The sequence below is a fragment of the Egretta garzetta genome, unplaced genomic scaffold (genome assembly GCF_000687185.1).
Source record: "Egretta garzetta isolate BGI_Z169 unplaced genomic scaffold, ASM68718v1 scaffold369, whole genome shotgun sequence".
Taxonomy (NCBI): domain Eukaryota; kingdom Metazoa; phylum Chordata; class Aves; order Pelecaniformes; family Ardeidae; genus Egretta; species Egretta garzetta.
Genome location: NW_009260837.1, coordinates 12,308 through 28,855, shown reverse-complemented (window position 1 = coordinate 28,855; position 16,548 = coordinate 12,308). Strand labels below are relative to the sequence as shown.

Genomic DNA, 16,548 nt, shown 5'->3' with positions numbered 1-16,548 from the left:
TGAGAAGGTTTAACACTAAACTTATCTTACACTATAAGATTACATAATAATAGTGTATCCTGTAGGAAAAAAATCTAAAATGCTGAATCCTGCTTGATCAAAGGCATTTATAACCTCTTCTGTGTAATATGAAGTACTGTTCTCACTGTAGACTAATCTAGAATGATTTGGTTTGAGATGAAGAAACTAACTGAAGAGGGTCTGTGTTTGACATGGTAGATAAGACTGTCATCTCCTAATGAACTTCAGGTATTTACATGAAGTCACAGGTAACGACTGCATGCATGCAAATTGTGTGTGTTTTGCTTCAATGCATAGGATTTGCTTTTAAGTTTGCAATAGAAAATGTTGTCTTAGAAGCATGAAAATGATTTATTATAGTCAGATCTGAAATGGAATACAATGCTCTGATTTTTTAGTCATTAATACATTTTAAAGTATGCTGGAATTTCCAGAATTGGATCACTACTACGTAAGTATCATTAAATTTGTCTCTCTGTGGGCTCTGCTTTCGAAAGTGTAGGGTAGGTCTCACTGGAGTAAAATAAGGGCAGGTGTTAGGATTAGGAAAATTTAAACTTGGAACGCAGATGAGGAACAAAAAACTAAAATAAGACAAAATACACTTTAAGTTTTGCTTTTAAAACTTTCTTACTATTCTTGTTTACTTGGGCTTTCACAAAATGGTTAATTAATAAAGAAGAACAGTTACTTTACTGTATGCTTTGCAACTGATAAATTTTTAATATTTTTGCAGACATAAGGAAAAATCAAGTTTCATTTTTTGAGAAGAAACCTTTGAAATTCACAACCTCTAGGAGTCTCTCAAAAAGATGCTCGTATTTATACACATTTCATAATATTCAAGAAAGCATAATACATTAAGAATATAATAATGACAAAACCAGTCATAATCCTATGCTGCTTTACATGAACATTCATAATTTCAAAGTCCAAATGTACTATTTTCATCAAGACTTTAATACGGTTTAAAAAATGCAATATGCATTGAACATAAACACTTACCAAATGAAAATGTATATGTACTAACCTACCTATTTCCTGTTTAAGATACTGAAAAATTAAGGTAAAAAATATTGAAAGTAACAAGTCAAACAATTGTCTGAAATTAATACCGCTAGTGTAATGGCAGAAGAACATGGTGTGGGGTTTTTTGGGTTGACACAGAAGAGTACATTCAGCATCACCTGTTCTACCCTGTCTGCAACGACATATTCTGAGATACTACAAAGGGTCCAGGTATCTTCAGAGTTACACAGTTCCTGAGTGAGAAGACTTCTACAGCCAGCTCCCATTTTCTGCACTTACAACCGCAGCATTTTCTTCCTCAACTTTTCCATTTGCATTGCTTGTTTCTTCTAAAACTACTACTAAACTTGACAGAGTTGTGTGAGGATCAAGCAGTTTTAGAAGAGGTATGTCCACCTTTCTCTCTTGAAAGACACGGTTCTGAATTGTCATAGCTAACATAGAGTCTATGCCCAATGATGAAAGTGGTGTATTCATGGCTATTTCATCTGGGCTCAGTCCAACAAGGTCACTCACCAGTGACGTGATATAGTCTTCAGATTTCATTAAGGCAGTATCCTGGGCTTGTATTTGGGTTTCCTCAGAGATTTCAAGCTTGTTCTTGAACTCTTCTGACATAAGTGATTTGAAGCGACTTTTCAACAATGGAATCCGAGAAAAAAAATGACTATATAAAATTTGAAAATTTAATTTGGCAACGGCTTGCTGTGGGTTATTCGTAAGTAAGCTCTTCCTGAGATACTCATGAATTTCATGCACTTGCAGAATGTCTATGCCCTTGGATTCCAGAATGTTCTGAATACGGTTTTGATTGAACAGTATGCCAAGGTTCAAAGCACCCCAGTTAATGGATTGGCCTGAAAGCCCACGGTTCCTCCTGTAAAGGCAGAAGACATCCAAGAAAGAGTTTGCAGCTGCATAGTTTGCCTGAGTGGAATTTCCCAGAAAAGAAGTAACAGAGGAATAGCACACAAAGTAGTCAAGCTCCTGGCCTCTGGTAGCCAAGTGAAGATTTAGGGTCCCTGCTACTTTTGGGCTCAGCACTTCCCAAAAGTCAGCCAACTTTAGAACTTCAAGATGGCCATCGTGTAAAACAGCAGCACTTTGAAATACACCTTTGACTGGAGTCCCTGCAAAGATTTTCGCAATGGACTGGAAAGCTTTCTCAACATTACTGGTTGAAGTAACATCACACTGCACAAACACTACTTTGCTCCCTTCATACTGCTGCTGCAAAGCCTTCATCTCTTCTTGCTTTTCATTGCTTGGAATTTTCCTGGAGAGTATTGCAATACACCCACCTCCATTCTCAGCTATGAATTTCACCGTTTCAAAGCCAAGTCCAGTGAGTCCCCCAACTACTATGTAAACAGCATTCTGTTTAAACAACTTCTGGGATTCATACAATGGTATATCTGAAAGCATGGTGGTGTTCTTCTGCCTTCTCAGTACAGCAAGTGGGACAGATTTGCAGGTAAAATAGGACATCACAGAGTTCATTCTTTCAAAATTCTCAGTCTGCTGAAAAACAGAACCTGACAGATGTCTAAACTGTTTCATATCCATGGAATTGATCCATGCATACAGTGTCTTCTGCAATTCCTTTAGAGATGCTTTCTGGAAAATGCTAGTAAGTGTAAGGATATGAAAGCTGATATTGTCGTGATCAATTCCACTGACATTCTGGATACATTCAGACTGTTGATTGCCACACACTATCACCACATCTTTAAGAAAGTACATGTGGTCCAGTTCCTCCCGAGACAGCCTGTTTACAGGAGGAAGAACAACCAGGGCATTGCATAGGTTTATATACTGGAACTTATCAGGAGTGGGCCTTGCAAGTACTGTTCTCCAACCCATCTCTTCTGCTGCCGCAGAAAGAACATGACACAAAACTGATGACGGCTCTGTAGAAATAATACCCAGTGTTCTGCCATGTTTCCCCTTGGGTAACCTCTGATTGAAGATTTCCCATGCAATGATGAAGTATGACACACAAGGGACCTTCTGGAAGCATGGGAATTTCTTTACATTGAAGCAAACTGTTCCTGGAATCCGAACTCTGGAAGACGCAGCAGCTGGGTAACATGAAACCACGTGATCTCCCACTTTAACTTTCTTCACATCAATGCCTGTTGCTGTTACTGTGCCACTGAAATCAAGAGCTAAAAGTCTGTGTTTGTCTACTGCTTGTGAATTCCAATACAGTGTGTTACCAAAGTTACAACTAGAAACACTAATGGGAAAATAATCTTCTGAGTGGAGACATATTTTATCCACTTGAATTTCAATGCTCTGTTTGTCAAGCTGAGTAGCAGTGCTGGTGGATAATTCAGCAGACAAGTCTTTTGCTGAGTATGGGTCAGAAATGTACAAAGTGAATGTTTCTGACTTCTGGAGAGATCTTACGGGTTGGCCATAATGTGCATCTGCAAAAGGCGTGCGTCTGATTTCAGCCACGTAAATTCTTCCTTGGCTGATGCAAACTTCTGGATAGTCCATACCTTTGAATTTGGTAAGAACATCTGCCAGCACTGCGATGTCCAGGGAACTGGAAGAGCTGAGGTCAATCATCTGAAATGTGATTTCTGGAACTTCAACAACACAGGTTCTGGTCATGCCATACAATGCAAACCCACAGTTAATGTGATCTACATTTCTTTCTGTTGTTTTGTAGGTGATAACTCTGACCAAACAGCGGGACTTTTTCTCTCTTAATGCCACAATAACTTGGCGATAGGCTTCACAACACTGTGCCAATTGGTCTACCACTTTGCTTGGGAAATCTTCATTTAACTTTTGAATTCCCCACAGGAACAGAATTTCATCATAATCCTCAACCTCTGCTCTCATTTTATTCTGTGCATGGCCTTCCAAGAGGGCTTCCCAGTCTTCATACATAATGTATCTTGAATCAGGATACAAATACTTTTTGAGCTGCTCAGCTATCCCAAATTTGTCAGCAAACACTAGGACTCTGGGCATGGCCCCCAGATGTCCGATCATCTGTGAAGGAGAGACTTCTTTCCACTTGCTTTCAAACATGAACTCATTGTCTCTGGGAGATCCTTGCTTCATGAAAGTGATGGCCACACGCTTAAGTTCAGCCAAAACAGAGCCACATTTGTCCATAAAGCATCCACAGACCTCTAGGCAGTTTCCAATGGATTTGCTTGTTCTCATATATATCATCATTTCTTCCTCCAGTGGCCGGAGCACCACCAGGCTGCCTATCCCTGAAGGAAAGCCTGCTCTAGACTGGAATGTCCTTGAGGTCATGGCAGCGGTCATCTGCAGAAAACAGTCAAGCAGCACTGGATGGATACAGTAGTTGTACATCTCTCTGACGGTCTCCTTGTTCACCTTTATGCTTGTTATAGCTTCCTTTAGTTCCAGGCAATAATGCACATCACTGAGCTGCCTGAATATGGAGCCGTACTGAAAGCCAACCTGAGCCAGTGCTTCATAAACCTCCTCTCTGCTAACCACTGACCTGCATCTTCGATAGATGTCTTGGAAAGAGATGGTGCTTTCCTCCACAACAGCTTTGGGCCCCTTTGTAACTTGGCCTGCAGCATAAACTACATTGGAGGAAGAGAGTATCTCAAAGGCTGTCACTGCTTTTTGTGGACTCAGCTTGATGCTCAAGACTTGGGAACTCTGTGTGAGAACGCATGGCGCAGAAAAACTGATACTCATCTGGCAACCACTCAGAGGCACTTTAGGTCTTGAGCTGCTCATTGCAGAGGCTAGACCAAGCTCTGCAAAAAAAGCACCAGGGACTAAAGCCACACCATTATTCTTGTGCTCATATAAGTAAGGTGTCATGTCCTGAGACAGCAGGCAGCCAAACTCCATGTTGTCACTGTTTATGCTATAAATCAAAGGATGACTGGAGCTTACACCTCTTTGGTTTGCTTTTTGATGGATATCCAGACAGGCCATGAGTTTTTTGCGATCAAATTGATACCGTGGAATGGCCACTGGAACACTTTGATACCCATTATAAAAGTGCTGCCAGTTGGGATTATATCCTAGTTCAAAAAGATTTCCTACCAGAGTGATGAGTGTCTGGTACTCTGCATCAGTTTGCAAAGAAGAGAAAACCTTTGTGCCTTTTCCTAGGGTTTCCTTTATGCTTCGCTGCAATGCTCGGTGAGGACTTATTTCCACAAACATCACATTTTCCCTGTCTCTAGTTGCAGTTTTGATGGCTTGAGCAAAAGCAACAGGCTCACGAGTATGCCGGGCCCAGAATTTGCCCTGAGCAAAGTCCTCTTCAGAAGCAGCCACCCCAGTCAGTGTCGAAATCACTTCAATTTCCCCCTTCTGTTTTTCTAAAGGCTGTATGTTCTCTTCCAACTCCCCAAGAATCATATCCATGCTGGGGCTGTGGTATGCAGCTGGGACATTTAAAACATGAAGAAAGATGTTTCTCTGGCTGAAAGCTTGAGCTAAATCTCTCTGGACAAGATCCACAGAGTCTGGATTCCCAGACAAGGTGCAGGAAACTGGGCTGTTGAAAGCTGCAATGCACACCTTTCCTGAGTAGCGATGCAGACGTTCAGCAATCTCTTGAACAGGGATGTTTCCAACTACCAACATTCTGCCACTGGCAGTCTTTGCCTGCAGCCTGCTCCGGTGATAAATCACTTTGACTGCATCTGCCAGGGAAAGGTACCCAGCAAAATGCGCAGCAGCAACTTCCCCTATTGAGTGGCCAACAGCAGCGACTGGCTTAATGCCCCAGTATTTCAGAAGGGAAGCTAAGGCAACCTGCAGAGTAAAAAGCAAGGGCTGGGAAAGCTCTGGGTTCAACAAATCCTTTGGGCTATGAACTTTTGCTGGCAGGAGGCTGATGGGAGCGTGTTTCTGAAAAAGCATTTCTATTTCCTTACACTTGTCTCTGAACACTGGCTCTGAGCTCAGCAGTGCCTCACTGAACGCCTTCAGTGCTACGCCATTGCCACAGAACACAAACACCAGCTTTGGTTCCGCCTTCGACATGGCAGGTTCAGTGCTTGCTGCTGACATAACCTCTTGCTGCAAGTGTCGGAGAGAATTTGTGACAAATGCTTTTCGGTACCTGTAGTTAGCATGGCTTCTTCTGCAGGCAGACGTATAGGCCAGGCTTGGGAGAGTTACGGAGTTTCTTGTGCTCAGCTGGTCAGCTGTATCACCCATTGTCATCTGAAGAGACTTACTTGATGCTGCTGACAGCACAACTAATTCAAGGGGCCTCTTAAATGTAGGAAGAGGCTCTAGCTGCTTAACCTGCCTGACTACAACATGAGCATTGGTTCCTCCAAACCCAAAGCAGTTGATGCCAGCTACTCTTCCGTACTCACTGGATTCTTCCCAGGGTTCTACAGCTGTGGGAATTGCAAGGTTTAATTTCTCTGTATCAATGCTGCTCATCTCCTTCGAGTAATGCAAGGATGGAACAATCTTTCCATGATGCATCATCAGAAGCACTTTGATTAACCCTGCTGCTCCAGCAGCTGATTCAGTGTGGCCAATGTTTCCTTTCACTGAACCGATTTTCAGAATGGAAACCTGTGAAGACCTGTTTTTACAAATGACACTGCCTAAGCTTTCAGCTTCAGTAGGATCTCCAGCAGCAGTTCCTGTACCGTGTGCTTCAATGTACTGCAAAACTGAGGGATCAACACGAGTTTCATAAATGCTGCGCAGTAACTTCTCTTGCTCTATTTGAGATGGTCTTGTGATTGGAGTTATGGACCTCCCATTCTGATTTACTCCACTAATATTTATAACACCCCAGATTTTGCTGTAGTCTTCCTTTGCCTGTTTCATAAAAAAGTAAAATAATCTTTAAAAATCTTATGCTTTCTCTGTATGAGGAAAAAAACCCCAAACCAAGAACAGACAGAGTATAATACTAACTTTTAAATGTGTGATGCCTTTCCCATGCTAAGGGAAGCACATAAATGCTGAATGCTTATAAATGCTTTATTAATCTTGAGCTTGAATTGGAAAATCTTTTCTGGAAAAGCAATTATTAGAGCTGAAGATACAAAATTCAGGGAAGCAAACAGTCTTATTTTAGACTGCTTCACAAGCAATCATACCTTTTTCAGTGGTTTGAGGAAAACAACACCACAGCCTTCTCCCCTTCCATAGCCATCTGCCTTTTTGGAGAAGGGTTTGCTTATTCCCTCTGGAGAGATAATTTTCGCTTTACTGAGAGATACAAAGGTGCGGGGATCTATTATGCAGTTCACTCCACCACAGATTGCTGCCTCACAATCTCCTGGAGTAAAATAGAAACATACTCCTGTTGACATGTCCAGGATGATAGATAGAAACAGTAGCAATCCTAATTTCTTTGTCTAGCATCTCTTCAGTCCCATTACCTGATTTAATTGCTCGCAAGGCATAGTGCAGAGCAAAAAGAAAAGATGAACATGCAGTGTCAATAGCCAGTGATGGTCCAGTCAGATTAAATGTGAATGAAACCCTGTTAGCGGCAATGCTCATCGCTGTTCCAGTACCATCGTAATGATTTATTTGACTCACTGCTCTGCTTGTTACGATTTCATAGTCTCGATTCATAAGACCTGTAAAAGTATCAAATACGTGTTATGTTAACCCAAGCAAACAAAAGGGATGTACAGCTCTAAACCTGATCCCGTGTTTTGGTTTTCTGTTTCAATAGTAAACTACACGGCATCAGTGCTCCTATGGTGAAGCTTTGCTTCAATGGAAGTCAAAGGCAAAACTCCCAGCAATTTCCCCTGGACCCACCTTACACAAACATACCTAACACTTGAAATTTCTACCTGCACAGTAAATGACAGGCCCTTCCTGATGGCTTAGCTCATTATATGACACAGTTAAGGTCTGTGTAGCCTGCTTAGAGTCCTGTATCTCAGTTTGAGTGTAGTTGTTTTGATTTAGCTATGGGAATATATATTAAGAAGTCACAATGAGGATAGCTGGGATATAAATGTACAAGACATTACCTTCAGTTCCTCAGATCTACCAAGTTAAAGGTCACAGCATAAGCTACATCCAATGGTTTTTATTTATCTTTGGTTTGCTCACTGTGATCCAGTAAGAAAGACAGAAATAGAAAAGAAGAAAGTGACCTGTGAGAGGAGTTGTGTCCTCTTTCTAAGAACACATATGCTTGAAATCCAGTGGATCCTCAAGCCCACAGGCATGTGTGGAAAAATGCAATACATCTATTCAGAGAGCAAGGAATAGTCTCCTCTGTGAAAGAAGAGCATGTTTCAAACAAAAAGTTGATCTAAAGAGTTTGCCCCTATAGTTACATCAGCCTAACTATCCCAGAAAAATGCCTTTTAAAAAGAGACACAGATTACACCAGCAAAAATGTGCTGTTACTCTAGCTCTTTGACAAAATAAGCAGTTGGACAAGTGTACCTTGGTAGCATACTAATATCTACATGAGGATTTCTGCTGGTTTAAAAGGATCTTACACCACCCCCCACCGTTGTTATAGTAGAAAACAGTACACTGGAAAAAAGTGTAGGCCTGGCTTGAGAGTATCATTCCTGGGAAGGGTTGGGTTGGGGGGCAGTTCAACTGCTTCCTGCTTCAATTTCAGTGCCTGAAGACACTATGAGGAGCTCCTAAAATAGATATGTGAATTACATAATGAACTTCTAGAGTAGCCTAGTAATCCTTAGCAAAAATAACCAGTAGTGTCATAGCACAGTAGCCTTAAGTTCTCCAGTCCTATGTAAAGTTTATAAAGGAGTGTGCCAGTCTTTGTGAGGTTCAAATGGACATTTTTTACCATGACATTTTCATCTTACCAATAAAAACACCTGTTTTGGTGCCACTGACAGCTTCAACAGGGACTCCTGCATCCTCCAGGGCTTTGTAGGTGCATTCTATCAGTAACTTCTGTTGCGGATCCATGCGTTCAGCTTCCAGATCATTAATCCCAAACAGATGGTTGTCAAATGAATTAAATCTAAAATACACAGATCAGAAAATGGTACAATATAGATATATAAAATGCATTTACTTCTAGACTCAAAGTATACATTTTTTTGCAATTTCATGAAAGCAAATCAGTTAAGTGGTCACAGTTCACATTTATGAAATTCAGAATAAAATGTTTATAGGCCAAGGATGTTTTATGTCCCACCACACAATATGTATTTTTATCAGTGATTCTGCATTTCAGAGTTATAAGCCCACTCCTAGAAATTTTTATTCACATGGTTATCCTACTAGTACCAACAGGACTCCTCAAATAATGAAAATTTGCATGAGACTCCTTCTGCTGTAATCCAGTCTTAGCCAACAAGTTTTAAACAAATAATTTCCAAGAGATGCCTACACTTCTCTATGATAAATTCAAAATGTTTTATGTGTGTATGTGTGTGTGTTTATCTTTTAAAAAATCTTCAAAGTAGGCCCATGCTTACAAAACACCAAGCCCAGGCTTAATCTTGTATCCCAAGATCAGATTTGCATGGCCTTTTATCCTTTCTTGATTTCAGTGGAGAATTCAATATCTAACATGGGACTAATCACTGAAGTCATTCTGGGCCCTATGATTCAAACCTGCTAAGTATAATACTCAGGAGGCAATAAGGTTTCTTCTGTGCATGAGAACTTCTCACTTGAATAAAGGTCTACAGCCTGAGGATTTAAGGTGAATGTGGATTTAAAATAAAATACGCTTATGTTGATCTTACTGTAATTTGCTATTCTTTGCATTAGTCATAGCCCCCGTACAGCTGTACCCATATCTCTGGGATAATTTGACATGAGACATGAGGACATGAGTGAAAGGATGCATACTGTAGTTTGCTCCTCCAAGATTCCCCTTTACACTAGTATCTTTACCTGATACTTATACATACCTAATCCCTCAGTATTATGGGGGAGTGACTCAGAATAAAGAAAGTTTCATTTTTTAAGACAAGACAGTACGAGCCCAGAGAAAAGCAAGATTATTATGGAATTATGAATAGTTCAGGTTTACAAGGAAGCATAACATTCAAGGTAAGCATAACATCCCCTTTTTGACTATCTAGCAAAACCGGACTTCCTTCCTTTGTCTCTAAATTGTTACACCTGCATGTGAATTAGAGCTACTTGTCGCCACAAGCACAGGATTAGGTCCTGAGGTCCCGCAAAGCTGGCCAACCGTCACACTGAAGCTGGAGGATACTTACCAGGCAGCTCTTACAGCTCCGAGCCCATACCCTGCCACCTTCCTCCACAGGCCATAGTACTGTAGGCAGTACGAATTATTTGGCAGGCAGTATATGACCCCTCGTGCATAATGCGTCTGTACTCCTGTACATGGCAGGTGACATCTCAGCACACGGTGGGTATGTGCATACATGCCCAATTACATAATCAAAGGTCGAATGTGTTCCCAGCCGTGTACATACGTGCTTAACATGGCCTGCAACTAAATTTGCTCATCGATGTCACACACCAGGAATTCCTGCACTTTGATAACTGCATGTTCATCACATGAGGTTAAAGAAAGCCAGCTCCTAGGTCCCATTTATAAGCTCTCCCTGTCCCTTGCACCCTCCAAAAGGCTGGACACATTAGCCTAAATACAAAAAAAATCAGTGGCACTGCATAGTAACAGACTCACTCATCAAGAAGAGCAGCTCGTGTTGTACATATTTTTCCTGGCTTGTTATCATCTGGATCATACCACTCTTTGGCATTGAATCTCTCAGGGGGAATCTCTACTGTGCAGTTTTTGCCTTCCTCCAGGACTTTCCAGAAATTGTCAATTCCATCACCTGTTATACAAAGGTTTTAAAGTAGGTTAAATTATGTGCTCCCCCTCCCCATGCAGACTCAGAAATGCACACTCAGTTACAAGGAACTCCCACATATAAATCTAGGTTGCCCAAACAGAATCACCAGAGAAAGAAATGATCATTCTTTGGTGAGAAGAAAATGGAAAGGCATGACTGATCCCCTCACTGCTTGCCTAAAAGCAAAGGAACCCCACAAAATCCTTAACCTTCTGCTGTCCCCATTTCCCTGCCATGTCACTGCATCTACTGTATACATGCACCATGTCCCTAATGACCACATGGGTATGATGAGGACTTTCTTTAGCTGTACAGCACCACTCCTCAGGCAGTTCCAATGGCAGCAACAGGTCATCTCTAGACATTAGACAAACTGAGCTTACAAATACCAGGAAAATGCCAGAGGCATTACCCTTTGTCCCTAACACCAGAAGGGCATATAAATCAAACATAAAAGTATGTGTATATTCAACACTGGCAGAGCCCAACACCTCACTACTGGATTGTGAGGGACCCTGTCCTTACTGCTTGAGATGCAGAGCTCCAGCTCCAGGCAATGAGGACATGTCTAGGCCCTCTTCTTGGCCCTGAAACCAACTAACATGGCATCCACGCAGTGGCCCACATTTGTCCTCCTCTCAGCTTCCCCTTCCCCCAACATCTGTAGTGGCTGCACCCACGCTCACTCTGGAAACAGCCCCTTGCAAGTGATAACCAGGGTCATTGCCCAAGCGCTGACTGGGAGAGCTCTAAGTGACGTCGGCCAGCGCTGGGCTGTGGGGACTGTGCTAGCAGTCAGTAACAGTGATCACAGGACAGCATTCCACACAAGCCCTTCCCCGGTTAGTCCATCGGCACAGACACAGCCTCAGGCACCAGCCAGATGTGGGGCAGTTTAACAGCTCCCATCGCTCAATGCTTCTTTTGGGGCAAGCTCAGAAATGCGGCTCTGAGCACGCACAGTACAGGATCAGGAAACGTGTTTGTTTATTGCTTGGCGAGATAATTAAGAACAATGTTTCTGAAGAGAATCCCTTTGCTGGCATGTCTGGACCAACAAATGGCTTGCAGCAAATCAGTATTTAATGCTCTTTACTAGATTCGGAACCATTCATGTTTGCTCACAGTTAGCTATGGGCCACATAGTTATTGCTGTATCACATATACCTCTTGAATCTTGGACATAGTGAAGCCAGGAACTGAAATGTGGTGAGGGCATGAAAGAAAACAATGAAAGGGAGAGACTAGCGTGGTCATCTTTAGGGCTGGCCATTGACTAGCAACGACAGAACTGTGTTCCACCACTGGATTACTATCCTGTAATAAAGCAGGAAGCTTTCTTTTAGTAAGACCCAACCTATTTATATTAGAGGCAGAGCTGGTGACACTGACAGGCCCTCGATCTGTCCTGTCCCTACAGATAGAGTCCTGCAGCAATGCAGTTGTCCAGCCAGTGCACGTGCAGAAAACCCAAATCATCCCAAACCCATCCAGTTCATTTGTATGAGTTTCATGTGTGCAGCTCAACGCCGTGCCCACAGCCAGCACTGCAGGCCTGTTTGTCAGTGGACAAATCTGAACCAATTCGTTTCTACCACAGCATGACCTTTTAAAAAGTTCCTACAAGCAGCAAAACAATGAATTCTACAGAAGCAAGGGAGGAATGTGTTGTTTTCCTCCATTTCAATGTTAATAAATGACTGTGTTTTTCAGTGTTCACTCAGCAGCCTGCTTTGCTTTTACCCAAAACTTACCTCCGGGAAAGTTGCATCCTATTCCCACAATAGCAATTTCATCTGCAGTCTCGATCTCCATCTCCTAGCCTGCACAATACAGATATAAGTGTCAGCCACTCAAACAAGTATGCATTTATCATTAAATAAATATTAGGTTAAAAGGTAACCTTCCCACAAATACACATACTTGTTCAAAGCTTTATTAATCTTGAATGATCTATTATTGCTTGTGATGAAAAATTACGCTCCTCACAGGTGACAAGAATTGCGTGGCATTTTTCTTGTTGTCTCTGTGCTTTTAGCAGAAAATCTCTGACTCATTTCCCAGACTCCTTCATCCACAGACTTCCTTTTTACTGTTTAACTTCTGCTATTGCCACCAGAAAATCTTCTCTTGGGCCTCTCCCTAGATCAGTCTTGCTTCATTTCCCGTGTACAGAAATGAATTGTGCATTGACCGAGGCACACTTCAGCTCTACCATCTCTATCCTATTCACAAAGCAGATCTTCCAAACAGACTCTTCAAATTAACAGTTAAAATCAGACCACCTAATCAGGCAACAGACAACCAAGTAGCTGAAGGCAAAAAAAAAGGTGCACCTTCCATACCCTGAAAAAGTGCCTGGAAAGAAAAACCTTATTCAGAGCTCTGCTTTGCTGGATCCCAAGGCTGCCCAGCTTTTGTCTAAATCAGCTTCCTCCGTACTCAGAAGTTAGCCCCCATAGACCACACTCAAAGCCACCGACAGCTACAAGATCTCTGTATTCCTGACAATGCGCGGTCTCCAGGCAGCCCCACTACAGCCATACAAATAACTGCCCTTTCAGCTCATCTGCAGCTTCACAGGGAAAGCTTTTTGTTGTGAAGTAACTCAGAATAAAACATGATTTTTTTCAACAAATTAGATGGCAAAGAAAAAAATTGTTTGGGATGAAATTAAATACCACAGTATAGAATTTAAAGATGATTTTTTTTCCTTAATTCAGGAAAGGGAACTTGTGATTCAATTTAATTCATTTAATTAGAACTCATTAGGATGCCCACCTCAAAACCCTTCAGTCCTCCTGGACTTGCTTCAACCCACAGAGAGGAGAATCATGTTGACAGGGACTTATGGGGATTCTTGGCAGTGGTGATAGATTCTCATCTCAGCAATACCACAGTAGGTCCCTAAGACCCCTTCTCAGTTATTGACTGACAGCAGTGAAGCAGAGATAAGGCTGTTTTGCAGCCCCACACATCATTTGTAGTTACCATTTCTTGGAGGTTTGCTTTGAAACATGAAATTGAAAACAACTGCTCACATTACTTCTTGGTTCCATTAACTAAGAGAAAGTTAAAAGGTCTCCTAGCAAAAACAAGATCAGAATTTCTCTCTCTAGGAGTAAATTCTAATTTACCAATAATAAAAATTCTAAAACATTATAAAAAAATTTTTCTTTTAGTTCTTTCAAAAATTTCTATGATTTCTATGTTTTTTCTGTTTCATATTTTAATTTCATTGCTAGCCTAAAGCTGCAAAGCCCAACATAGATACTTTTATCACAAAAGTAATTTTAAGCATCATTCCTAAGTTAGCATTTAAATACCATATAATAATAAAATAAGGACCTTCCAATTTTAACATAATGTATGTCTTTGGCATCTATAGCAGTATCCAGTGAGCTATGTACCTCTTACCTTGTATCATCCCAGTAGGGTGCACTAATAGGCTGAGTCTGTGGAAGTTATTTGTGTAAGATTCTGTTTATATAGGTTTCTTATTCAAATGCACATGCTAAAATGTGAAAATGTTAACGCCTTTTAAAGGGAAAAAAGCAAATGAGTCATGTGATTAGTCAGTGGCCCTGACTAAAGGTCAAAAATACCTCCCTGAGGTTTTACACCAGGGCAAGAGTAAAGCCTCTGTCTTATCCAACTTCTTACAATTAGCAAACCAATAAACTGGAGATATTCTTGCCATGAAACAGCCCATAATAATTTTTTTAAAGACTCTGTTTTTAAAGTAACAACTCAATTTGGTTTGCTCTTAATATCAACAAATCTGAACTTGTGTATAAAGTCCCATCTATTTTTTGGAGGCACCATTTGTGAAAACTCAGCACAAACCCTCTATAAATTTAAAACCTGAGTTTCATGTTTGAATTCACAGCTGCGTTCTTTTATCAAGCAGGAGCATTTAAACATGTAAGCATAATAAGCCTTGTCAAAAGACAAATAGTCCCAAAATATTTCTGAGTCAACCAGGACATTAAAAGCAATATTGAGTTTTCCTTCTAAAAATTGCCATCTTCTTAGAAGCAAAACAAACAATAGAATATCCAGAAGTAACCTCTGAAGGGATCAAGTTCAGTAATCTCTGCTAGATGCCTTTTTAACTCTCCCTCATCTGATTTCACCCCAACCATACAAACTCATCTTTCTCCTCTTCTGACTTTGCAATGGAAATGCAGTGTTGGATGAGCCAAGAGAGTTCATATACGGTTAACTTTTTCCCTGGTCATGGGACCCAACTCTTTCCAAAAAGACAGCAAAAAACCACTGTGCTGAGACCAGTTTATTCTGCTGCTGAATAACTTTGCAACCTGTTCTGACTAGCTCAGATTCTGTTCTCCGTTTCATAGCTGTAAATGTCAGTCACTCACTTTTCTGAATTCTGAGTTTATTGGTATTTATATAATCATTTCCTTAACTAAATTGACCCACTTCCCTGATGTCGTTACAAAAATGTACAAAATGGCTAGTCTGAAGCTGGTTTGATTATTCCCATATTTTACATGTGTCTAAAAAGCACCCTTTGCCATGAGGGCATATTGCTGTTTCATGTTCAACTTGGTGTCCAGCAGGACCCCCAGGTCCTTTCCTGCAAAGCTGCTTTCCAGCTGGACAGCTGGAAAGATCTGTTAGATCTTTTAGAGCTATACTGGTCCATGTACCAGTGCATGTTGGGGGCTGCCCAGCTGGAAAGCAGCTTTGCAGGAAAGGACCTGCAAATAGATCTATTGCAGCTATACTGGATTTCAGTAGCTACAACAGGATTTAAGTGAATGTTAGGCACTTAAAATACAACTCGATTAAAAAATAAGAAAAACTTGCTCACCCAGGAGTCAGCTAATCCGAAGGTGAATGGACAATATGCCTCTATCTTCAGCACAAAAGATTCCTGAACTCCTGTTGTTGCCACCCCATTTCCACACAATCTCGACAAGCCTATGAGATTCTAGGCAGATAGTGAGGAGAAAGAAAAGGGCGAAGAAAGATGAAGGTACCAGGGGAAGACCAAGGTGGTATCAGGATTCACTCTGGTTCATTTCTAAGAAGTAATATCTAATATGGTGTAAGAGATTATGTCAGCAAATGCTTTGTCTCAACATTGCTGGAATATCAAAATCACCAGCTGTTCAGCTGATGGGCAGGCGTACCACCACCGGCTGGTAGGTGCAGAACAGCTCTTGGAATATGTTAAATGGTTCTTGGCAAGAGACTGAATACCCAATAAAAGGACAGAAACAACCAACAACAGACGGATCGTTCCCCCACCAGACTGGAAACGAATTGGACTGTTGGGACGCCGCAGCTCCGTGGTGGTAGCTATTGCAACTAACTTTTTCTTTCTTTCCTTCCTTCTCTCTCTTTCCTTGCACTCACAAACCTGTTGTCGGGCAAACAAAGTTTCTTGGTGCTCGACTCCGTTTTGAGTCTTAATTCTGTTCCTGAGAATACGATCACAACCCCACCGTGGTCTTTGAGAGGCATGCAACACATGGCTGTCACTACTCAGGGACCAAAGAGGTCTTTTCCCAAGGATATGCAGCCTCTGTGCGACATGTCAGCATTCTAGGGAATGTGCTCCTATGCTGACAGGAATTCAGGAAGCTGAAATTCTCTACAGGTTTCTGGAATATTGTATGTAAAGCAGGTTACCCAGGTAACTGACGTTGCTGCAAACACTTTGCCTCCCCAAAGA

The 16,548-nt window shown here is 41.4% G+C and overlaps 1 protein-coding gene across 3 annotated transcripts; it reads right to left on the bottom strand.

Annotated features, from left to right (window-relative positions):
- Positions 1-831: 831 nt before the first annotated feature.
- On the bottom strand, positions 832-16,390 carry LOC104133595 (reducing polyketide synthase rads1). Of its 3 annotated transcripts, XM_035902425.1 has the most exons (8): positions 15,851-16,390; positions 15,682-15,781; positions 12,599-12,667; positions 10,673-10,826; positions 8,859-9,019; positions 7,431-7,634; positions 7,146-7,327; positions 832-6,861 (listed from the first exon to the last, which is right to left on the bottom strand). In XM_035902425.1, exons 3-8 carry the CDS (start codon positions 12,657-12,659, stop codon positions 1,300-1,302), a joined length of 6,324 nt encoding a protein of 2,107 aa, XP_035758318.1. In that variant the 5' UTR covers positions 12,660-12,667; positions 15,682-15,781; positions 15,851-16,390; the 3' UTR covers positions 832-1,299. The 3 variants fall into 3 exon arrangements, with proteins under 3 accessions (XP_035758318.1, XP_035758319.1, XP_009645314.1); XM_035902426.1 differs by lacking the exon at positions 7,431-7,634; XM_009647019.2 differs by lacking the exons at positions 15,682-15,781; positions 15,851-16,390 and adding an exon at positions 14,262-14,337.
- Positions 16,391-16,548: the final 158 nt, after the last annotated feature.

Bases quoted from the DNA above. Each gene is read 5' to 3' on its own strand.
- LOC104133595 (XM_035902425.1), bottom strand. From the start codon at position 12,659: ATGGAGATCGAGACTGCAGATGAAATTGCTATTGTGGGAATAGGATGC. The intron at 10,827-12,598 runs GTAAGTTTTGGG...TTTGTATAACAG, and splicing joins AGGATGCAACTTTCCCGGAG to GTGATGGAATTGACAATTTC. The intron at 9,020-10,672 runs GTGAGTCTGTTA...TGTGTATTTTAG, and splicing joins CGAGCTGCTCTTCTTGATGA to ATTTAATTCATTTGACAACC.